The 24,240-nt window shown below is 50.4% G+C and overlaps 1 protein-coding gene across 5 annotated transcripts in view; it reads left to right on the top strand.

Annotated features, from left to right (window-relative positions):
• CALN1 (calneuron 1) overlaps positions 1–20,633 on the top strand; it is a 159,566-nt gene extending 138,933 nt beyond the window's left edge. For all 5 annotated transcript variants that reach the window (XM_027704961.1, XM_027704964.1, XM_027704963.1 and 2 more), the window contains 2 exons: positions 10,129–10,282; positions 17,358–20,633. In XM_027704961.1, the coding sequence (XP_027560762.1) occupies positions 10,129–10,282; positions 17,358–17,485 (282 nt within the window). In that variant the 3' untranslated portion in view covers positions 17,486–20,633. The remainder of the gene's footprint in view (positions 1–10,128; positions 10,283–17,357) is intronic.
• Positions 20,634–24,240: the final 3,607 nt, after the last annotated feature.

The following is a 24,240-nucleotide window of genomic DNA, read 5'->3' as shown; positions in this document are numbered from 1 at the left end:
TTAATAGAGGTCAAACTGAAACCCCAAAGGTTGGACCATAATTATCATAATGAGATGTTTTTACTGACTAAGTTTGGAATTTTTTCTCCTCCTTCACCTTCTCAGAACTCAAAGTCTTTGCAGACATTGTAATTTTGGCCCAAGTCATGCACAAGCACACTGAAAGATGGGAAAGATCTCCTGCTCTGGGTCATTGTTCATAAGGGAAGAGAAGTCCCCAAAATAACTTGTGGAATGGGTCTGGCTGAGCTGGAGTTTCTCTCTGCTTGTGCACACTCAGTCTTTCACTTCTGCTTTATTAAACTGCCTTATCTCAGCCTGTGAGTTGTGTTCCATCTCACCTGTCCAGCTGAATCACTGATAGAGCAGCTTGGTGGGCACCTTGGTGTCCTGCCAGAGGGCAGGGTTAGATGGGATATTGGGAAGGAATTGTTCCCTGGGAGGGTGGGGAGGCCCTGGCACAGGTTGCCCAGAGAAGCTGTGGCTGCCCCATCCCTGGAAGTGTCCAAGGCCAGGTTGGATGGGGCTTGGAGCAACCTGGGCTAGTGGAAGGTGTCCCTGCCCATGGCAGGATGATCTCTGAAGTCCCTTCCAATCCAAACCATTCCATAATCCTATGGTTCTATCTTGGCTTTGTCTGGTGCTGGACAGCAGAATTAGAAAGGCTGTTTGCTGTTCATTTTTATTTTTTATTAACCATCACTTGCAGTGTCAGGGATGCCTCAATTTTCCCCAGTAGCTCTTGATCTCCTTTGTAAAGCTTTTATTAATTACTAGTGTCCTTTGTGCCTTTCAGGAACATGTCTCACCTTCTCATCCACTTCCCGGGGCATTCTTGAAACATTTGTAACTGTTAAGTAAAAAATTGCTTTTCTTTGGCTCAAGGCTTTCAGGAGAGATTCAGCAGGGCTGCACGTTTACTCCCCTCGGGTTTCTGCTGCCTCATCCAATTCAGGAGCAGCTCAAAGATCGTTTCTCTGGGCAGGGATTCTGCAAAAAAATGGGGAGAAGGGCGGTGGGTGAAGTTCAATCTGTTTTGTGGAGTAGACAAGACAGGTTATTTTAGCTGGGTGTTGGCTTTCCCTCATTCCATAATCCCTCTGTGCTCCCTGGCTCGCAGGTTTATTGTCATAAAGCAAAGCCCAGGCTCTGGGGCTGTGCAGCTGCTTCACTGGCGCCTCACACAGCACGAGCTTTGCTGATGGAGCTCCAAAGTCCCCTCACATCCTCGCTCGGTGCCTGCCTGGATCAAGACACAAATACCAACATTCCCAGACACTGGAGCTGCTGTCCCTGAGGGTCCCAGCACATCCCTACAGGGTGCAGATCCCCTGGCCTCCCATTGAGGGACAAAGAATGAAGGACCTTTTTTTCTTGGAAAACAAGGGGGTTTGGCTCACCCCACCCAGTGACTTGCCACAAACCCCATTTCTCATGTTCTTCTTGTTCATGGCAGTCACAACTTCCTGGGGAAGGGCAGAGGAGGGGCAGGACTGAGCTCTGCTCTGGGGGGACCAGGGACAGCACCCAGGGAATGGGCTGGAGCTGTGTCAGGGCAGGCTCAGGTTGGATCTCAGCCAAAGGTTCTTCCCCCAGAGGCTGGTTGGGCACTGACCAGGTTCCCCAGGGCAGTGGGCACAGCCCCAAGGCTGCCAGAGCTCAGGGAGGGTTTGGCTGATCCTCTGGGGCACAGGGGGTGACTCTTGGGGCTGGGCCTGTGCAGGGCTGAGGGTTGGACTCCTGTGGGTCCCTTCCAACTCAGCATATTCTGTGATTCTGGGATTGAACAGAGGGGCATCAGTTCTGCCCCAAATCCTCTGGCTGCAGTGGGACACACAGACATCACTATCAGAACATGTTTCACCTCATCCCACTGATGGATTCACACTGGGGAGATGAATCCATTAGAACTCCAGAGCTGTGGGGGAGGCGGGAGATGGTCGGTCCCAAATGGCAATGCCCAGCTTTAGCCTTAATTAAATCTTGGGAGTTTGCTTCTCTGAGAGGCTCCCACAGGCCTTGCCTCGAAGGTCAAGATGTTGCAGACCTATTTATGTATTCTCTTTGATTGGGATCAGACTGGCAGCCTGTTGTGGGGGCCTGGGAGCTTTAAAAGTAGGCAAAAGAAATAGTTAGAGCCTGTTAATTTGTGCTTCAGCCTGAGAGCATTTCCTAATTGAAAAAAAAAAAAAGAAAGACAAATCACCACTTCTCCGTGTTTTACTAAACTGTTTAAAGTTAATTGAATGGGCCCAGGATTAATATTCCTGCTGTTTTTTCTGTGGAGGTGTTACCTATCAGGGGGCCTATTTCTCTCAGTCCAGTTTAATAACCATTATATCCCAGGCTATAAGGGAAGAGGTCAGTGGAGAGGTAAAGCCAATGACACACTCCCCTGCCTAAAACATTGCTCCAAAGAGTTAGTCTGGCTCTAGTCAAGGATGGAACCAACCTCGGGTGGTGAGATCAGCAGAGGGAATTACACCTCTGGGTTTGTTCTGGTACACCCAGGACTGGAGAAAAGGGTTTCTTTGCAGACCAGCCCTGAGCAGCGTTTTCCATCACCAGACCCAAGTGACAGTGTCCTCATGGGTTCATTTCAGACGTGTGCTGGCTGCACCAACTCATGTCCCAAGAGTCCTGTGTCATGGGGCCAGAGGTTTAAGGGATGCTCTAAATCCACACTGACTATCAGGGAATCAGGGAACATCCTGAGTGGGAAGGGACCCACAAGGATCATTGAGTTCAACTCCTGGCCCTGCACCAGGACGAGCCACAAAATCCCACCATGTTCCTGAGAGCAAAGGTGGTTGTTTGGACCTGTACAAGGAATCTTTTGTGATCCACAGCCATCAGAGCCTCTGGCAGAGCCGAGGGCATTCCAGTGGTGCTCCTTGAGGGTCCCGTGTGGGCTGTGGGATGTCTGAAGGGACATGCAGGTTAGTTTGGAATACCACATCACTTCATAGTGCAGAATTAGGCATTTGGGGTTCAGAGTGTTGTGGAGATGCACTTAAATCTGATTTGAACTTCTTGTGCAAACGATTCCCCGCTGACAAAGCTGCGGGAAGAGCGGAGCCATCTCCCGACACCAGCACAGTAACGAGCCTGTTACTATGGAAATGAGCCTGAAATTCCTGCTGCCCGGCAGCCGCAGGGAGCTGTTCCCGAAGGCTGGTGAGCAGGTGGCACCGGCACGGCAGCCACCCTGACCCCGGGGGTGGGGGGAGAAGCTGCCACAACATCTGGGTGCCGGGGTGGCTGCGGGGCACGGTGTCCTGAGGCACATCCCACCCACATGGAACCAGCTGGAGAGGGCAGAGAGGTGTCACACAGCCCAACCACCATGGGGGTGAGTATGGAAGGTCATTTCCAGGGGGCACTGGGCTCCCTGGGTGCTCTGGGCACTGGGAGTGTGTGTGCAGTGCTGGGGCCAAGCCTCGTGCTCCTGTGGGTGAGGGCAGAGCAGGATGGAGAAACATCCTGGACATTCAGTGCTAGGCTCCAAGCCCTGGCAGGCTGGGACCATGCCATAATATACAATAATGCATAATAATATACAGTAATAAATAATAATATACAACAATACATAGTAATATATAATATGTATTGTATCTATAATAAGACAATGCATTTATATGTTTAAAGATAAATATCTACATACATATTTATTTTATATTTATAATAGTATATATATAATAACACACATACACACATATAAAAGCTCATCCAGGAGCTTCCCCAGTGGGGTCCTGCCCCAGTGCTGTGGATTGAAATGGCACCCACTGCCTCGTGGGCATGAGTAGAGAGTCCTTCAGTCTCCAGAGTCCAGCAGATCCCATCTACAAACACAGCTCCTTCCCTGCCCCTCCACATTCCTGGCTTCGCCAGAACACAGTGTTTTCCCCTTGTTATGACATTGCCATGGCTGAGAATATCTGGGAAGTACAGTGGGTACAAAAAGGCCATTCATCCACCCCCAGGCAGAGTGGGGGAACATCAGTGCAGCTCACTGAGTTTAATACAGGGTCAACATAAACCGCTGCTCCAGTGGAAAAGTCCCAAATCAGGAGTTTGTGATCTCAAAGCCCATCTTGCTCAAGGACCACAGAATCCCAGAGTCACGGAATCCCAGAATGTGCTGAGCTGGAAGGGATCCACAGGGATCATGGAGTCCAACCCTCGGCCCTGCACAGGCCCAGCCCCAAGAGTCACCCCCTGTGCCCCAGAGGATCAGCCAAACCCTCCCTGAGCTCTGGCAGCCTTGGGGCTGTGCCCACTGCCCTGGGGAGCCTGGGCAGTGCCCAACCAGCCTCTGGGGGAAGAACCTTTGGCTGAGATCCAACCTGAGCCTGCCCTGACACAGCTCCAGGCCATTCATTGGGTGCTGTCCCTGGTCCCCCCAGAGCAGAGCTCAGTCCCTGCCCCTCCTGTGCCCCTGCCCAGGCAGTTGGAACTGCAGTGAGGTCTCCCCTCAGTCTCCTCTTCTGCAGCTGAACACACCAAGTGCCCTCAGTGTCCTCCCACGACTTCAAATCCATCCTCGTGGCCTCCTTTGGACACTCTCTAATGGCTTCAGATCTTCCTTTTATTGTGGTGCCCAAAACTGCCCCAATATCTGCACCCCCAGAGCTGCCCTGGAACACCGTGGCTGTGCCAGCACAGCACAAGTCCAGCTGCTCTGCTGAATCCAGGGATTTTTTGGGTCACATCCTGTGCTTGGCAGTGTGGGAAGGGTCAGTTTGCATCTGCCTGGTGGGTGTTCAACACATGGCCTGACGTGCACTAGGTCTGAGAGCAAAACAGTGATATTATCTCATAATTCAGAGATTATCAAGGGCTGCCCCAAACCAGAAATCTCAGATACGCAGATGTGGTGCTTAGGGACATGGTTTAGTGGTGGAATTGGTGTTGGCACAATGGTTGAACTCAGTGATCTTTTCCAGCCTAAATTATTCTCTGATTCTCTGAAGCTTTTGGGTTTGCAGACCTGATTTTCAGAAGCACCAGGCAAAATCCTGCTCTCCTGCTGCTGTCCCAGTCTCCACTTGGAGCCCTCAGCAGCCCAAGATGACCTTTTCCAGATGGCTTACCTGGGAAACTGGTGTCTGAGTGCTCTCCTGGCTAAAACCTTCCCTCCAGAGGAGCCAGTCCCACCACTTGTTGAGCAGAGCTTTTTTATCAAAGTGGCTTTAAAAGATCTTGCAGGTCACCAGAGAGGCCCTGCTCCAATTCCTGCGGGGTCTCAGCCTGGCATCACCCAAAAAAGAATGCGAGGCTCCTCTCTTGAATCCCAGGACCACCTTGGGATTCAAGAGAGGAACCTCCCACTCTTTTTTTAAAAGCAGAGCTGATATTAAATGAAATTATCATAAGGGCTATTTCAGCATTTAACTCTTTGGAGAAGCAAGTCCTTCCCAGAGGGGCATCTCCCACTAGAGGAAAGAATTCCAGGTAGGACACAGAAGTATCTGGAAATGGTGCTCTGCAGGCAAGGCAGCTGTCAATCAGCTATAAATTTGGAACATTTGGATTAAGGAGACTGAAGGAAATTTAAATCAAGGAGGAGTCAGGAAGCTACAGGCCCACTTTCCCTTCCAGATGTGTCCAGGGACAACATCCTCCTTCTGCTGGGGACAATTGCTGAGTTCCATCCAGGACAATTCCTGGTGCTCTCCATAGGATCCAAACATCCCTGTACAGGGAGAGGTTTCCATTCAGCTCTTGGGGAGTTTGAGCCTCAGCACTGGGCACAGTTGGTTTCTGTTTCAGTGCTCACAGTGTATTCTGAGCTTCAGAAGCTGCACCATTGATTTCCACTAATTATAAATCCTATAGAAAGTTCTCAGCTTGCAACAGTCACGGTTTGGCTCTCAGTGGAGTCAATAAAAGTTAAGAGTTGCTCCCTGGTTGCTGTCATTACAACAATAAAAGCCGGAGTAATTGAAAAGTGAATCAGGGAAATTGCCAGATTGGAGAGCAGTGAAAATAGAAGGAATTACCAGGGAGGCCAAGCAGAGCCTTGTCCCTGCCTTCACCAAGCTGGAGTCTATTCTGGACAAACTGATAAGTGTGTCATGGTGGACATGTCTTGAGCATGGGGCAGAGCAGGAGCAGTGACCACGTGCCTGCTGAGAGACTGGAAATTCAGTGCATGACCCAACAAGGGTGATTTTGAATCCCTACCGAGATTGTTCCGCTTCCTAAAAGACAAAAATGACAACAAAATAATAAAAAATATAATTTCTCCCTATATTAGAGTAAAACTCAAAAGCAAGAGCTGGAGATGCAGCAACAAGAGGACAATTATTTCCTACTAGATAGATCAGCTGGTACAGGAAGACTCAACCTCCCCCAAGTCATTACTGTTTGCACATCATTAAGATTAGATGATAACCAGGGTTTTGTTTGGAATCCAGGCAGCTGGAAGCAAAGCAAGGTTGGAGGACAGTAGATTCTTCTCGGTGACAATGCTGGTAGAGAGGAGACCTGCAAAGGCTTGGACAGGCTGAGAAAACTGTGACTGTTCGGCCTGGAGAAGTGAAGGTTGTGTGGAGACCTCAGGGTCTGAAGGGGCAACAAGGAACCTGGAGAGGGGCTGTTCATCAGGAACTGGGGAGACAGGACAAGGGGAATGGGTTCAAACTGACAGAGGGGAAATTTAGGTTGGAGATATGGAAGAAATTGTTCTCTGTGAGGGTGAAGAGGCCCTGGCACAGGTTGCCCAGAGAAAGATGTGGTTGCCCCATCCCTGGAAGTGTCCAAGGCCAGGTTGGAGCAACCTGGTCTAGTGGAAGGTGTCTCTGCCCAAGGCAGGAGGTGGGACTGGATGAGCTTTAAGGTCCCTTCCAACCCAAACCATTCCAGAATTCTGATTCTTTATTCATAGGAAAATTCGAGAAATCTGCAAGAACACGACATTTTAAGAATGGGACATCAGTGTCAACTTGGGCTGAGAAAATTGGGATTGTTCAGCCTGGAGAAGAGAAGCTTTGGGATGACCTGATTGTGGCCTTTCAGTGCCTGAAGGGGCTACAAGAAGATGGAGAGAGATTGTTTACAAGGGATTGTTTACAGGACAAGGGGGAATGGCTTCACACTGCCAGAGGACAAGGTTAGATGGGATTCTGGAAAGGAATTGTTCCCTATGAGGATGGGGAGGCCCTGGTACAGGTTGCCCAGAGAAGCTGTGGCTGCCCCATCCCTCTGGAAGTGTCCAAGGCCAGGTTGGAGCAACTTGATCTAGTGGAAGGTGTCCCTGCCCATGGCAGGGGGTGGAACCAGATGAGCTTTAAGATCCCTCCCAAACCATTCTCTGATTTTATGATTCCATGATTCTAAGACTGAGGAAAGGAAAAATAGGTGTCAACATAGGCAATGGTGTGTCCCAAGGTGAGTTTGGACACCTGTAGCTCTGGAGATAGACATGAAGGAGCACAGGGATGATCCAGAGATGATGTTCTTCCAACACAGTCAGCTTGGGACACAGTGAGGCAGATCCTGAAGCAATCAGTTGGCTTTCTGCAAGGTCAGGAAAGCCCATGTAAAGTCTGCGAGCCCTTCCAGTAAGTCAGAGTCTCACACATCCTGCAGATATCCTCAAAAAAGGGTGCAAGTAAAAAGAAGGTCTCAGAGACACTGCTCTGGGCTGTGGAGCACCCACAGGGGTGAGCAGCCACCTGGTGATGGGTGAACACGGGTTTTGAACAGCTTCTGGAAGCACTGTTCCTTTGGGACAGCTTCTGGAAAGACCCTGGAAGTGTTCCTGGCCAGGTTGGATGGGTTCTGAGCAACCTGGGCTAGTGGAAGGTGTCCCTGCCCATGGCAGGGGTGGAACTGGATGAGCTTTAAGGTCCTTTCCAACCCAGACCATCCTCTGATTCCGTGATTCCCTGAAGGCAGAAAAACAAAACCCATAAACTCCAACAAAAGAAGTCTGTCAGAGAACTGTCCCTGAGCCAAGAACAAACTCAGCACAGGTTGAAAATCACCCCATGATATGATGGAATGGGGTAACCACGTGCTGCCAGGCTGCTCCTCCTCAGATGGAGTGACCACTGGGACCACTATGACTTTGCCATATGGGTGGACTCAGAAAGAGTTTTCAGGTTGAAGTTTCCCAGGACAAAGACCCCAAAGGAATGAAGGATTGGGGTGTTAGGGGAGAAAACCTTGCTTTTACCAGCAATCAGCACTGCAGGAAGGCAACCAGAAGGGTTGCAAACCCTGGGCAGCTCTGCAGACCTCCACTAACACACTTCCCACCCTGCTGGGAGGTTCCCATCAGTGAGCCCCCATTCCCACCCCTCTGGTTGCCAAGAGAAACGCCATTTGGAATCCCACAGGTTGTCAAATCCGCAGCTGCTCGGCTTGACTTGCTCTCCTAACATGAAAGACAGAGTCTGGAGGGTGAGATTTCCTCGTGCACAGCAAAGCAGGATGGAAATTTGGGACTAAATGCCGGGGAGATTTGCAATCCAGCTTTGAAGTGTACAACGAGGAGCCACTGGTGACAATGGTGTGCTGGCTATTTTTAGCTCTGAATCCCTGAGGGAAAAGGACAGCAGCAAAAACATCAAACCTACCAGACTTGTTTTGCAGAGAAATGCTTTTCATCTGGGCCAAAGGCAGGAACTTTGCTGTCCACTTCTCTGCACCAGGTTTTGGATTGTGGCAGAAAAGAAGGGAATAGAATTGTGGGAATCGGTGCCTCTAAGGACAGCTGGGGAAATAGGGATGAGTGTGTGCAAATCTGCCTGTACACACACAGTTGTGGCTGAATGTTTCAGGGTCCAGATTTAATCAAATTATTTCTCTTAGTTTTCCCTTGAGGATTAATGATTTTGGATCTGCGTGATGAGATGTGCAGCAGTGCTCAGGGAAGACAATGTCAGAGCAGCTCAGAAGTGATAAGATGGGTTGAGTTGGAAGGGACTTTAAAGCTCATCTTGTTCCAACCCCCTGCCATGGGCAGGGACACCTTCCACTAGCCCAGGTTGCTCCAAGTCCTGTCCAACCTGGCCTTGGACACTTGCAGGGATGGGGCAGCCACAGCTTCTCTGGGCAACCTGTGCTGGGGCCTCCCCACCCTCACAGGGAAGGATTTCTTCCCAATATCCCATGAAACCCTACCCTCTGGCAGTGGGAAGCCCTTGTCCTATCACTACATGCCCTGTCCTGTCCCGTTTGCTCTGTCCTCATCATGCTGAGGGAACTGAGTGGGAATTTATCCCTGCACCACCCACTCCCAGTTGGCATCACCTTTCCTCCACTACAACATTACCCCGGGGGTGTTTGGCCTCTCTGGGGTTTCTTGGAGGTGGGTGGTTCAGATGAGGCTGGACAATCCCTGGTTCTCACTGTTTGCTGAGAGTGAGCCCATTTTGGGCTGTAAGGCCTGAGAGTTGAAGGTGCTGGGCAGAGGAGGGTCATCTGCAGCACAGGGGAAGATCATCATGGCTTGGAGCATTTCCATCCATCTTTCCTGACTGCTCTGAGGGCTCAGGGATGCTCATCCCTTCCCCTGGCAGAGCAGGCAGGGTGAGTGCCCTCTCTGCTGTGCCCTTAGCAGGTGTTAATACCACAAACAGCCACATGTGCAAAGTTCTGCTGCTGCAAAATGTCCTTTCCTACGTATTCTTCAGGGTTTAACATTTGCTTTGTGTGAGAACATTTACCCATTGGATCTACAGCACAGGTCAGCTCAGAGGGAAATGTTCTCTGCTCGTTCTTGCCACACAGGCACAACTGGAGAGTTGGGAAGTAAAAAAAAGGGGCAGAAACAAGGCTGTGACTCGGGGCAAAGTGCAAGAGCTACAAGGGGGATCCCTCAGGGGTTTGTGTCTATTGGGGTGGCCAGGATGATACTGAATTGCTGCCTCTCCAGCCTGGAAGACCCTCCCTGACACAGGGCTGTGTCTCTCTGCTCCTCTACCAGCACTAAGGAGCTCCAGCAACATCCATTTGCAGCTTAAAAGGAACCCGAAGGAGCAACATTTGCAAAGTTACACCGAGGTGTTGAAATGAGGGCTGTAAGACACAAGTAGGGAACTGTGGCACTGCCCTCGTGCCCTCATTCCTCTGGGTGCTGTGTCTCTAACTGGGTCTAACTGGGTGCTCTTCCCACAGTTTGACATGCAGAGGATAACGCTGGAGGAGCTGAAGCACATCCTGTACCACGCCTTCCGCGACCACCTCACGATGAAGGACATCGAGAACATCATCATCAACGAGGAGGAGAGTCTGAATGAGAACTCTGGCAACTGCCAAACAGAGTTTGAAGGTGAGGGAGGAACTTTCTGGGTTTCTAAACAATTATCCTCTTCCTGATTTGTCTGTAAAGCCCACTCTGTGCCGTGACATGCAATGGGCAAGGAGGTGTGATGTTAGTGGGGAGTTATTTTAGAGAAGCAGTGACACACTTGGAGACTTGCAGAGCTGCCATCAGCCTTCCTCCATGGATCAGTAAAGCTCAGCCTGGTTCAGGCAGGAGGAGGAAAATGGGTGGTTTGCCTTGTGGCAAAATGGGATGGGATTCAGCCAAAGGGATGTGCAGCCCATGCTGAGGTGAGTGTCTGAGACAGAGTTTCCCTACAGAAACTTCCATATTTCCCTCAGGCTGTCATGGAAAGACTTCATTGGCCCTGGCAGGCCCTACCAAGCTGTGTTATGCTCTTCCAGCTTTCTATTGTCTTTCCATAAACAGAAAAAGGCCTGCTCTGGGCTCCCAGGGAACAGCTGAGATGAGTCCTGTCCCTGCACTGGAACACCAGCAAGGAGCAAGGGTGGTGCCTCTGTACCCGTGGCCTTGGGCACCTCTTGTTCTGAGCTGCTGGGGCCACTGGTGTGGGGCAGGTTCACCCAGGACAGCTCATCTCAGCACCTGAGAGTGTCTGCAAAGTCAAGGTGTAAGCAGAGCTCAGAGGGAGCCAGAGAAAGGGAAACATTTGCTTCCTCTCATCAGTGTGAGAAGATCACCAAGTGCTCCCCAGCTCAGCCTCTGCAGTGGGGTTTACACTTTGACAGAGCTGACACTGGCAAGAACATTCCCTCTTTTAAGGCATCTCAGGAGAAGGATTTTCTTGGCCAGAGGAGCTTGTGCTGCTCCAAAGCATTGCTGGTTGGAACAACTGGAGCTGTCCAGGGAAGCTGTGGCTGCCCCATCCCTGGAAGTGCCCAAGGCCAGGTTAGAGCAACCTGGGCTAGTGGAAGGTATCTCTCATGGCAGGGGCTGGAACAAGATGATCTTTAAGTTCCCTTCCAACCCAAACTATTCTATGATTCTCTGAAATCATCCCAAGTGCAGAAGAGTCCAAGAAATGCCCCCAGAGAACGTGCAGGGTTGAGCACAACCCCCTGGTACAGCCACTGTGCTTTGCCATCCATAGCAATGGGTGGCACTTTCTGTGGGCCATTTGGGGGGAAATTCTGATCCTCTGAGGGGTCAGACAAACTTCTGAAAGGGCACCAGGCCGAGACACTGAAGCATCTTTCAAACAAAGCAAAGCTGAACCTATTGGTGCAATTCTTAGCCTGGCTAATGAATGGCATTCAGCAGCTCTATCCAGCACACTGAATACTGCAGGAGAGGTGGAGAAGAGCACAGCTGAATTTTAAAAAGCCTGCAGGAGAGAGGAAAGCAGCAACACTCTCTGAATCAAGCCAAGCACCATTTTTTTTGTTCCTCCTGGAGAGCAGCAGGGAGGAAGAGATGCTACTTATTGAATGGAGCTGTCAGTCCCCACTGACCTGCTGATTCACTGGAGGCACGAGCCAGTTCAGGCTCATTTCAGCTTTGGGGCTTGGGTGAACCATCCCAATCACCAAGAAAAAAAAAATGGGTCCAAATACCTAAATGCTCAGCAGCTCATTTTGGAAGTCCCAGCTTCCAAAAGTACAGCAGGAACAGCTTTCCTCGTGGGATGTTGGCATTGCCGGTGCCAGGCAGAACCTGGAAGCAAAACAGCCCCTTTTTTAGATGTTAAAAATACACACACACAAATCCAGCAGGGAATACAGATCAACTCGACCCTGTCAACAGCACTGCAAAGTTTTGCTTCAGGTCCCAGAAGAAGGGACAGTTCTGGTCTGTGGCAGCTCTGACAGGAGCATTTCTCCCAGGAAAAGGCAGGCTGGGAGCAGGTTGTGTCCCTGCTGCTCTCCAGGTTGGACATGTCATTACCTGAATGACCCAGTTCTGCTCTCAGAGTTCCCAATTCCCAAACACCAAGATCCCTACAGGGCTGGAAAGCAGAGCTTTGAGGGTCTCCTGGGTCAGTGACACCGTGGGAGAGCTGTCTCCGTGTAAATCACTCACGTCTGGAGCAAGGGAGGTGCTTTTTGGGTATAATTCCTGGAGTTTATTTTAGGTGCCACCTTGGGATGAGATGAATTGCACCTTAAAAAGCACTTCAACCCCTCAAATAGCAATTCAACTCTTCAAATAGCAATTCAACTGTTCCTCTCAACCCACAGAGCCTCCCACCTCTATTTAATGGACATTTCATCCACCTCATTGAAGAGTCTTTGATAGGAACGAGGCCAAGATGAGCCCTGATGGTTTTTAGTGGGATTTGGGAATGGCTTAGAAAGGAAGAGATGTAGCAGATACTTCCAGTAGTACCTTGAAAGGGGGGATCTGCACTCACTGTCACCTCTGGATGTGTTCTTGCCTTCAAAAGAGCAGCCCCAAACCTCCTCCCTGCTGTGGGCACAGACATCCCCCCTTCTCCACAGCCCTGCCAGGTGCTAAAGGGTCTTGCACAGGTAATAGAACCATCAGTACAAATATATTCAAGTTTCTGCCATTCTCACAGATTTGCCCTCTTGGCTACTTGTCATGATAAGGTCTTTATGTAATATTTATGATTATGTAATATTCCTTCTATATTGACATGGATTATAGACCTCATACCTCTCACCCACACCCCCTTTACCCCACATACCATATTTGTTTTATATCCAGGAACAAGTCCAGGATTTTATTCAGTTCATTTTGAACATTAAAGTCATTTGCAAGACATCAAATTTAGGGAAAGACTACACCAGAACAGAGGTACAGTTATGTCTTCAGCCTTTATTTCTGTTTTTATTAATGCTTAGGGCAGGACAACAAAGATTAGATGTTTTTATGAGACACGAGAAAAGAACAACTGTTTGCAGCAACCTTGTGCTGCCAAGAATTTATAGCCCAAACCCCATTTGTCTGGCAGTTCCTTTTATCCAACCACTCAGGACATTAAGCTGGTGGCAGACAAGGGTTTGGGGTGGTTGTGGTGACCTGAGCTGCCTGTCACAGGTATTTTATCCTCAGCCCTGACACTCCAATCAGCTGGATGTGCCAGAGCCCCCTCCCCGCTCAGCTGAGGGCTCAGGAATGAAAAACTGGCCTCTTAAAACAAAAATAACTCCAGCCAGGCAGAGAAAGCCACAATCCCTCACCCCTGGCAGGGTGGTGACAGAGCCACCATAAATACACTGCAGCTGTCCCTGGGAGCAGGGCTTTGGGGCAGGGGAGGAGGCTCTCAGACTTCCCCCAAACCCACCGTGGGCATCACAACCAGCCCAGAGCCACAGCCAGGGGAGCCTGAAATGGTCTGGCCCCATCAACCCCATGTCCTGGGGGAGAAGTTACAGTGACAATGGCTCTGTCCCTGCCCTTAATGACACCAGGGCAAGGTCTCCTCACTCCCTGGGTGCTGAGGAGGTGCAGGATGACCCAGCCTTGATTTGCCTTTGCTTCTTGAGCTCTCAGTGGTGTTGGACAGCCCGGGGGTTGCACCTCAACCCAAGAAGTTTGAGGATCTCTCCAGAGGAGCTCCAGGTTCTGACCATGTACAAGGAACCAGCTCCCACGGGTGGTGTCAGAAACTCCCACTGGCAACCAAATGCCAAAGGGTTGGAGCATCCAGCCCTGAGCCAGTGGAATCAGCAGGAACAGCACAGATGCCAAGCTCAAGGGATCTGTGGAATTGGAGAAGGGAGGGAACTGAGGGCAAACCATCACCACTAAGCAGGGGGGGCTGGTGGGTGCTCATGTTTTAGAGGGCAGTTCACAGGTAACTGCTCCCAGTAATTCCAGGTTCTCTGTGTCCCTGGGGATTGCAGGGGCAGGGGAACTGTTACAACATCTGCTTGCTGGGGTAATTCCCCTGAGCCCCAACCAACAGCAAGAGGGTCTTGCTGGGTCTTCAGGACCCTACAGACCTTTTCCCTTTCTCCTGGGGTTAGGTGGGAGGTGATTTGCATATTTGATGTGCCTTCAGGCTGTGAAGAACAGCCACCACGACTTCCCTGGATCCTGCTGCCTCAAAGCTCCATTTTTCCTTGCTGGCAGAACAGAAGTTGTTCAATTCAGGAACATTTCTGCCAGAAACACTGGCCATGGTTTACTCTTCCTCTGAAGAGGAGAGTTGCCATCACCAAAAGCCCAGACCAGTGTTCAGCTGCTGTTCCCCATCAGCACAACCAGCCCCAGAGCCCCTCACTGAACAGCAGTGCTGACACTGAGGGCTGGTGCCAGTGCTCTGTCTGCTGCCTGGGAGTGTTTTCAAATAAAATAATAGAAAAGAAGTCGAAAAATAGCAGAAAAAATAGAAATAAATAGAATTAATAGAAAAATAAAGAAAGAACGAAGCACAAGCTTTCCAAAGTGCCAGAGCATTGTGCACAAAGCCAAGGATATACAGTATTGATTCTGTGAGCTTTGTAAAGGAATTAAGAGGAGAGCAGTGTAAGCAGAAAGGGAGGAATTTGGGAGAGATGCTGCGAGGGGGGGTTTCATTACCTACCCAGGGCACAGTGAGTCCCTCAGGGCACTGGCAGTGCAGAGTTTCCCTGCCCAGGGCACTCTTGACTCCAAGGCCTGCCTAAAGAGGCTTCTTGTGCCTCAGGCACTGAGTGGGGAATGGTTTGGGAGCTGGGATTGGGACACAGGCACTAAACACCAGCCAGGGGAGGGGATGGGGGATAAATCTGCTGTTCAAAATGCAGCTTCCTGTGCTCAGAATCCCAGAATATCTGAGCTGGGAGGGACCCCCAAGAATCCTGGAGTCCAACCCTCAGCCCTGCACAGGCCCAGCCCCAAGAGTCACCCCCTGTGCCCCAGAGGATCAGCCAAACCCTCCCTGAGCTCTGGCAGCCTTGGGGCTGTGCCCACTGCCCTGGGGAGCCTGGTCAGTGCCCAACCAGCCTCTGGGGGAAGAACCTTTTGCTGAGATCCAACCTGAGCCTGCCCTGACACAGCTCCAGCCATTCCCTGGCTGCTGTCCCTGGTCCCCCCAGAGCAGAGCTCAGTCCCTGCCCCTCCTCTGCCCCTGCCCAGGAAGCTGTGACTGCAGTGAGGTCTCCCCTCAGTCTCCTCCAGCTGAACACCCCAAGTGCCCTCAGTGTCCTCACACGGCTTCAAATCAAGGCCCTTCCCCATCTTTGTTGCCTCCTTTGGACACTCTCTAATGGCTTCAGATCTTCCTTACATTGCTCTCTGTGTGATGAGGTTCAAAACTGGATCAGAACAAGGGTTTTTTTCCATATATATTCTAAAAATATTCCTTTGAGTCTTTCCAAACATGGGCACTTGGAGCCTGGTCACATTTTAGATTTATCCTGTACTTGCTGTCACCTGAAAGTTTCCCATCATCCCAAGTGCATCCATGAGAAAAAGTTGACTGGAACATCCCTTGTCAGGGTAATCCAAGATCAAAGACCAAACCAAGACTCAGAGCAGATGGGCAGAACTGTGGATGTGGCCCTTGAGGACATGGTTTACTGGTGAACATAGTGGTGGTGCTGGGTTGATGATCTTCAAGGTTTTTTCCAACCATAATGATCCTGTGATTATCTTGGGGAACCTTCAAGACCTTTTCAGACAAATTAATCTCCACAATACCCCGGTACCTCATAATGTTCTGACATTCATACACAGGGAGGCCAAGACAGAGACATGAACTGGCTTTGCTAAATCACAGCAGGATCCTCACTGATGAGCTTAACAGAAATTGAAATTAAATAAAATAAGTCAAATGCTAAAAATCCCAACTCTGTCTGCATTTTAACTGCTGCACATTCCTCTCACCTCTTTTGACAAGTTCCTTTGAAAAGGTTCTTAATAAATCTGATTTTGCTCAGGCACAGAAAACCTAAAGACAGTTTGGAAAAGTGACTCATGTCCCATCACACTCATGGCATCTGTCACAGTGGGGGCTGCAGAGTTGGCAGGGAGCACATCTGGAATCTCTGCTCCTTCCCAGGTGACCTGGATGAGTCTGAGGGATTCACACAAGAGCGACATTTCCTATTAAAGAAATTCAGAGAGAAGTTGGTTCAGATTAGAGGGGAAGTTTAGATTACATATAGGGAAGGAATCCTTCTCTGTGAGGGTGGGAAGGCCCTGGCACAGGTTGCCCAAAGAAGCTGTGGCTGCCCCATCCCTGGAAGTGTCCAAGGCCAGGTTGGACAGGGCTTGGAGCAACCTGGGCTAGTGGAAGGTGTCCCTGCCCATGGCAGGGGGTGGAACTGGATGATCTCCAAAGTCCCTTCCAACCCAAACCATTCCATGCTTCTATGATTCCAACTTCATAAAGAGCTTAAAAGGAATACACAGATAAACCCAATCACCCCTACAGGCATCTGAGGGGGTTAAAAGCCGAGATGAGAGAGAGGATTCCTGCAGCATTTGAGGGTGGCCTGTGAGGAAGGTGGGTTTGGAAGCACTGGAAGGGAAGGTGGGGTGTTTGGAAATGCCTCAGCAGGGAGAGGTAAAACTTGGCAGGTCCCTGAGGTTTGGACAGGAGGGTTATACTAAGGAAATGTAAGGAAGGTATTGAGCCATTAGAGAGTGTCCAAAGGAGGCCACGAGGATGGGGAAGGGCCTTGATTTGAAGCCGTGTGAGGACACTGAGGGCACTTGGTGTGTTCAGCTGCAGAAGAGGAGACTGAGAGGAGACCTCATTGCAGTTCCAGCTTCCTGGGCAGGGGCAGAGGAGGGGCAGGGACTGAGCTCTGCTCTGGGGGGACCAGGGACAGCAGCCAGGGAATGGCCTGGAGCTGTGTCAGGGCAGGCTCAGGTTGGATCTCAGGGAAAGATTCTTCCCCCAGAGGCTGTTTGGGCACTGACCAGGCTCCCCAGGGCAGTGGGCACAGCCCCAAGGCTGCCAGAGCTCAGGGAGGGTTTGGCTGATCCTCTGGGGCACAGGGGGTGACTCTTGGGGCTGGGCCTGTGCAGGGCTGAGGGTTGGACTCTGTGATCCTTGGGGGTCCCTCCCAACTCAGTGATTCTGTGGTAACCCAAGGAGCATTTCCTGGTGGGAAACACAACCCCTGAACCTGTCTGACCGTGTTCTCCCTCCTGTCCCCTGCAGTGCACGCCCAGAAGCAGAACAGACAGACCTGCGTGCGGAAGAGCCTTATCTGCGCCTTCGCCATGGCCTTCATCATCAGCGTCATGCTGATCGCGGCCAACCAGATCCTGAGGAGCGGGATGGAGTAGCCCCTGGCCATGCCACTGTGACCCAAGCTGCCCATGCATGTGCATGCCCACCTGGGGGACCTTCCCCCCGGCCCGACTCCACACGGCAAAGAGACACAGGCAGGCAAAGCACCACTCGAGCGGGAGCCCGAGGCCAGCGGCGTTAACGTGTCTTGTGAATCAACCACATCCTTTTTGGCAGGGACATCAAAGGGCTGTCTTAATGCTTTAAAAGGTTTTGTTTCCTAATGCAATAAAAAAACACCAACCCCCTCCCCCCCATATAGAGGAGTCCCAAATTATTGCTTCAAAACAGCGATGGTGACTCGGAAGGGACTTGGATCCAGCAGCCTGTGTGGCAGTTTTGAGGAGGCACAGCCTCAGGACTTACTGCAGTGGGGCTGTCTTTGAACCGAGGGCCCACTGACTATCCCACTGGGCCCACATTCCCAGGAAGTTGATCGTAGCATTGCCACAAGCAAGTCCTATTTGTTTGATTTCACGTCCTCCAGCTCCACTTTCTTTTCCCTTATGACCATGCCATGGAGTTCACGGCATCAGAGGGGAGCCAGAGCATCTTGTACAGTATTTTCTGAGGAAAAAAAAAAAGGAGAATTCGCCAGCATCACACAAAATGTCTATTTTTTGCTTCCTAAACACAAGACTGGAGGTAGTAGGAGTCTGTTTGCCATTTTTTCCCGACTGTGAATCAGGGCTTGAGAAGCACCACCCGTTTTTCACACATGGGCATTGGTGAGACTTGTGCACAGTCTTCCAACCGACTCTGCAACCACCAGCACAGCTCCAACTCCCTCTATCTGGTCCTGTCTGCACATTCAACAACATTTCCTCCCCAGCAGTTCTGCCTTTCTTCAATATTAGCCTTCGAGAACCTTATTCAAGATGAAAATCCTGAGGGAAGCTCTTTCTGGGCTTTCCTTCCCTCTCCTCGCCCGGGCAATTTTTATTTCTTTCATTTCACACGCCCTGGTTGGAATCTGCAGTGAATCCTCCGTGTCAGACATCCTGTGGGAGAGGTTCCATTTCCCCTCACGCTGCAGAGTGTGGGTTTGACCATCCAGCTGCTCTGGTGCCTCCCAGGAGCCGTCCCGCCACCACCACCTCCGTCCCTTGGGCAGGTTCCAAAGAGGACAAGAGGAAAAGGAGAAGAAGGATCCACACCAGAGCCCACCACCATGTGTTCCGAGGTGTGTCAGACTTTCAGATCCTGTGAGTGTTTGTTAGCTCCCCTGGAGGAGATTTTAATGAGCAGCAAGGAGAAGATGGAGCGATGCAGACTGGAGACACGAGCACTGGGCGAGCCTGGAGCCAGGGTTACAGCAGCGAGGGTTTTTCCTTTTCAGCTTGACACAAATCCTTGCGTTTGCCTTTGGATGAACTGGGTGTCACACCGGGACACATCTGATTCCTTGCCCCGGTGGAAGAGGTTTCCCAGCTGATGCTCCTGGAGCGCTCCCAGGGAGGTCCATGGAGTTGGAGCTGAGTTGTTGTTCCGGCTGGGAAAGCTCCAGAGCTCCAAGGAACAGTGAGATCTTGCTCCTGTAAATGTAGGTGACTGTTTCCTGTGCCCCAGGAGGGGCAGGATGGCTCCCCAGGGGATTGCAAACCACCAGCTTCCCCCATCCTACACAGCAGCCATTGACTTAAACCTGGATCCATCCCAAAGACTCATTGCAGGTCGTTCTTTGGTGACAAGTTTGATTGATAACATTTAACCTGTATTTTCAGTAGCCTAATTTAAAAACCTGTTTCTTGTTGGTCTGTGTCCCATCAGCCCTTTGAACTCAAGTCAACCACCTCATCCCTGTCATTTCCCTGGTGTCCCCCCTCCATCCCAAGGACAACAACCACCTTTTCCAGAGCAGCTGAGGTTTTTATTCTGCCTTTCCCAAACACCCAACTTCTGCATTTCTGTTCTGCTGCGACTAATTGAGGTGAACTGCAAAATATTCCCTAAAAAACCAGTTCTATCTCCCAGAAGATGGCGAGGTTTGTGTTTGCTGGAGGGCAGCAGCAGACTTCAAACCAGCAGCAGAATATCTTAGGGCAGCTCAGGCGTGGGATCTGCAGCGTTGGGGGGCCAAGGGACACTGGCTGAGCTGGACAGTGCAGATAATGAGCTTTGAGATCATCTAAAGGCAATTGTCATCACATTTTGAGGTCTCAGGGGTCTGTGGAGAGGTGGCAGTAGTGAAAAAAACCCTCTAAATATTATTTGTCAGTGAGTAATCCTTATTTTTTTCTCCTGGGGCTGTGCTGGAGGGAACATGGAGAGGTGGGGCTGGCTGGAGAGGTGGGCACTGACCCACCCACCCCCTCAGCAATGGCAGAAACACGGGGCCTCTTTGCTGAGCCCACAAACACAACCTAAACCACAGACCAGGCATCTCCACCCCCTTCTCCCAGTGAACACCCAGCAGACTCCCACCATTGCATCTCCCTTAGGATGTGGTGACTGTCTGCATCCCTCCAAGCTTTCTGGAAGGCTCCATGATTTCCTCGTGCATGCTCCATAAAAACCATTGTAAATACAGCCATTCTTCACCCCGAAGCTCCATTTGTAAAACCAAACCTAGAACTAATACCTTGGTAAAAGCCATAGCCTGGTGTCAGTAGAGTTCATTGCACAACTCCACACTGATTTCACTGGGTACAGGATTTGGGGGGGGGGAGGTTTGGGGGTGATTTTTCTGTAGGGAAACTAATTTATCTGTTAGGAATCAGTGTCATGTCTTGCCAGAGGTCTTCTTTTCCTTCCTAGATCAGCCTTTCATCTACAGGCATCTTGAAGAGATCCCTTCTTGAATCAATCAGGCTCCACTGGCAATGCAGGATGGATCAGGAGAAGCTGTTTCATCCTTTCCTCTCCCCAAAACCTTCCCATCCTTCCTAACCAGCAGCACTGGACCTCTGTCTCCTCCCAACCTCCCCGGCTCCATTTATGTAACATCCATTTATCTTTTTTTTTTCTTCTTCTACACAAGAAGGGGGGAAAAAAGGGCTTTTTGCTGCTTTTACAGACAGTAGGTAAAAATAGAGTGGTAAAATTTTGATTGGAACCTGATGGCAAAAGCTTAGGGGGAAGAAAGTAGAAGAATCAAAGACATAAAAATAAAAAACCCCACATCCCATACTTGAAGAAAAAAAACCCACCCTATTTAAGTGCTAATTAACATACTTTAAAAAATACCCAGACTGCAGCGAGGCAGAGCTGTCAGAAAAAGCACTAAACTTCTGCTCTCGCCAGTTATACAGGAGAATTTAAGTGTCTTTTCAGCACTGCAATTCTGGAGGAAAAGGAGATTGCCATGGCAACCCCGGCTGTTCGTGACATGTGAGCACCGTGTCGGAGCGACAGAGCTGTCCCGGCCCTGCTCCACCGAGCAGGGATGGACAAACAGCTCCCAGAAACCTGGGACACGCGTTTTGCTCCTGGATTAGGGAATCATTAGGAAATCGTGACCAACTCTGCAGCTTCTCCCGAGGGACAGCTCTGATCTCTGCTCTGTGTGAGCACGGACAGCAGCTGAGGGAGGGGCTGGAGCTGTGTCAGGGCAGTTTTGGGCACCACAATAAAAGGAAGATCTGAAGCCATGAGAGAGTGTCCAAAGGAGGCCACGAAGATGGGGAAGGGCCTTGATTTGAAGCCGTGGGAGGACACTGAGGGCACTTGGTGTGAAGAGGAGACTGAGGGGAGACCTCACTGCAGTTCCAACATCCTGGGCAGGGGCAGAGGAGGGGCAGGGACTGAGCTCTGCTCTGGGGGGACCAGGGACAGCAGCCAGGGAATGGCTGGAGCTGTGTCAGGGCAGGCTTAGGTTGGATTTCAGCCAAAGGTTCTTCCCCCAGAGGCTGGTTGGGCACTGCCCAGGCTCCCCAGGGCAGTGGGCACAGCCCCAAGGCTGCCAGAGCTCAGGGAGGGTTTGGCTGATCCTCTGGGGCACAGGGGGTGACTCTTGGGGCTGGGCCTGTGCAGGGCTGAGGGTTGGACTCCATGATCCTCCGGGGTCCCTCCCAACTCAGGATATTCCATGACTATGATTCTCTAAACTCTCTTGGCTTGGCTCGGCTTGGGAAGGCTTGGAGAGGGATGTGGTGGTTTTAGCTTGAGAGAGGACTTTGGTTTGCTCAGGAGTGAGGGAAATCAATGCAGCCTGAGCTCTGCTCCACACAGGCTTGGAGAGGACACTTTGGGTGGGTTCTCCATGCAGGGATTGATCTCTGATGGAAGGGTTTGGGTTGTTCCTACTGGGACATCACTGGGCTGCACTGCTGATAACCATTGACTTTGGCTTTAACTTTGAGGGCACACCCTCATCCTCTGCTCCTGGAGAAGCCAGCGGGGGGAACAGCAGGCACATTACATGAAATCAATGACAGCAGGCACATGACTGAAATAATTTGGAGGCTGGGAGAAGAGAATTCCAGCAAAAGGAATTTTTCTCCCCTGTCAGGTCCACAGCCATGGGGGCAACCATGAAGAAAACCAGGATGAGATTCCAGGCAGGACATTGGGGTTGTCCTGTGCAGGGCCAGGAGTTGGATTTGATGGTCCTTGTGGGTCCCTTCCAACTCAGAATATTCTGTTTCTGTGTTTCTATGATGGTGGTGGTGGCCCTGGGGACCAGGCTCCTGCTGTGGCACCCAAGGACCTATTGGAGCCTGATCCTCTCCACGAGTCCAAACACTGAGAAGTCACGTCTAATCAGAAGCAACATCAACAGGGATGTTAGGAATCAGTGTGGGCAACTGGGAAGACTTGGCTTTGTCAGGGAGAACCTGGTCCTCCTGCTGGGAGAGGTCATGGAGGATGAAGGAGAGTTGACAAAGTCATTCCTCTTCATGTTTGATGGGGACCCACAAACCTTCCAGTTCCTGGCAGGAGACACCCTGACCTGGGGAAAGGTGGTCACAGACCTTCAAGGTTCACAGACCTTCAAGGTTCACAGACCCCCAGGACAGGGGTCACCTGGGAGCAGAAGAGCTGAACATGTGGGTGTCATCTGGTGATTTGGAGAGATGTTTCATCCAGAGGTTTTTGGGAGCTCCCATGTTGGACCTGGTGCCCTGGGAGGGCTGGATGTTGGTTGCTCTCCACGGGAGACTTCCAGAAACTTTGTGAAAAGGATTTGTATGTGGATACCCAGCTTTTTAAGCTGGGGCCAAGTAAACAGGGTTTTAAATCCAAAACCAGGGCAGCAAGCAAGGAAATCAAGCAAAGGTAGAAAGCTTTGAATGGCTGAGGTGTGTTGGGATCAGCAAAGCACCCCCTGGCAAACCCTTCTTTTTCCATGGAAAGCACAGGAATATTTTATCACGAAAAACACTTGGCCTGTTGCAAAGACCAAACCATCTCCTGGGAACGCTTTTCCCAAGGAAAACTCCCCCCCCTCCTGGTGTGCACGTGCCCAGAGCAGGCAGAGCTGTCACCACACACCCGGAGAGGAGCTCGGGCCCCAGGCAGGCTCAGCTCTGCCAGGAGAAGGAGCAGTAGGAGGAATACATTAAACTCCCTAAGAATGAAGTTCCTTATTTTATCCACCCATGTAATAAATTATTTAGTTTCTGCTTTATGGATGACTATTTGAAAGGAGAAAAACCAACTCTTCTAAAATGGGAATCTGATGAAGCCTCTTTTTTTTCTTGGCTCTGATTCACGCTCGTGCTCCACAGATGAAGATGTACAGAACTTGCTGGGTTTCAATCTATTATTTTACTGTACTGTGCTCTGACAGTGCAATTACATCTCCCTGGCATCACTTAAAACCCTTTACTTCCCCAGGAATTTAATGCAGAGAAAGAAGAAGTTCACAGCATTTTCACCTCTTTATGTTGTCAGTTGTTATCAGGGCTGGATGTTGTTCTCCAGTTCCAGAAGGACATTTTAGGCAGCTCTAGGAAGTGGAGAAGCTTCACCAAGAGCAAGATGGACAGAAAATCTAATTGGGAGCATTTTAATTGGAAGTTTGCTCCACTCACACCTCTCCAGTGGCAAAAGTCTGAAAAACTGCCTCAGTTTGGCACCTTCACTGAAATAATTTCAGCCCCAGAAGCAAGGAGGGGAGGGAGAAGGGAGGAAAAGGAAATCCTCTGGATCTAAACATCAGTACTGGACTATTTGATGATGAAAATACCCTAGGGTTTTTTTATTTTCTGTCAGGACAGACCAAAATCCTTTGTAGCCTTGAAGAGTGTTGCTGAATGAAATTACCATTTTCCATATATATATATATATATATATATATGCATATATAGCATTATTTCCCACAGGTTTATTTGCCAACACCACAAATAATCAGCTGTTTTAACACTTTAGGTGAGCTCCAGACTCCACCTTTCCTTTATCAGCTGGTCTTGTGTCTTCACCAGCCAACACGTGGATGTTTGAGCTCCAGGAGCCACCCCTTGGCAGCCCTCAGGCACATCTTGTCTCTCCTGTGGGCAATTCCCAACCCCAAATTCCATGGGTTTGCAGCATCAGGCCCCTGGGGGGGTCCAGTTTTCAAACACCTGCCTCTGTGTTCCCTCTGCACCAGCCCAGGAATGGTGTTCCATCTCCAACCAGCTTTTTCAGAGGAGCCGAAGTTATTTCAGCTCTTGCTGTCTCAGATTTAATGGGGTGGGGATGAAGAGAGATGAAGTTCCTCGTGGACTCCAGGGTAAATCAGAAATAACTCGTTAGAGTTAATTGGCTTAAACTGGAATAAGCCCAAAATCCAGCCTGTTGCCATTTAATCCATACAAGGATCTAAATA

The sequence above is a fragment of the Neopelma chrysocephalum genome, unplaced genomic scaffold (assembly GCF_003984885.1).
Source record: "Neopelma chrysocephalum unplaced genomic scaffold, ASM398488v2 Primary Assembly neopelma1_299, whole genome shotgun sequence".
In the NCBI taxonomy this organism is placed as follows: domain Eukaryota; kingdom Metazoa; phylum Chordata; class Aves; order Passeriformes; family Pipridae; genus Neopelma; species Neopelma chrysocephalum.
The sequence above is the reverse complement of the archived record's forward strand: the minus strand, read 5'-3'. Positions and strand labels throughout refer to the sequence as shown.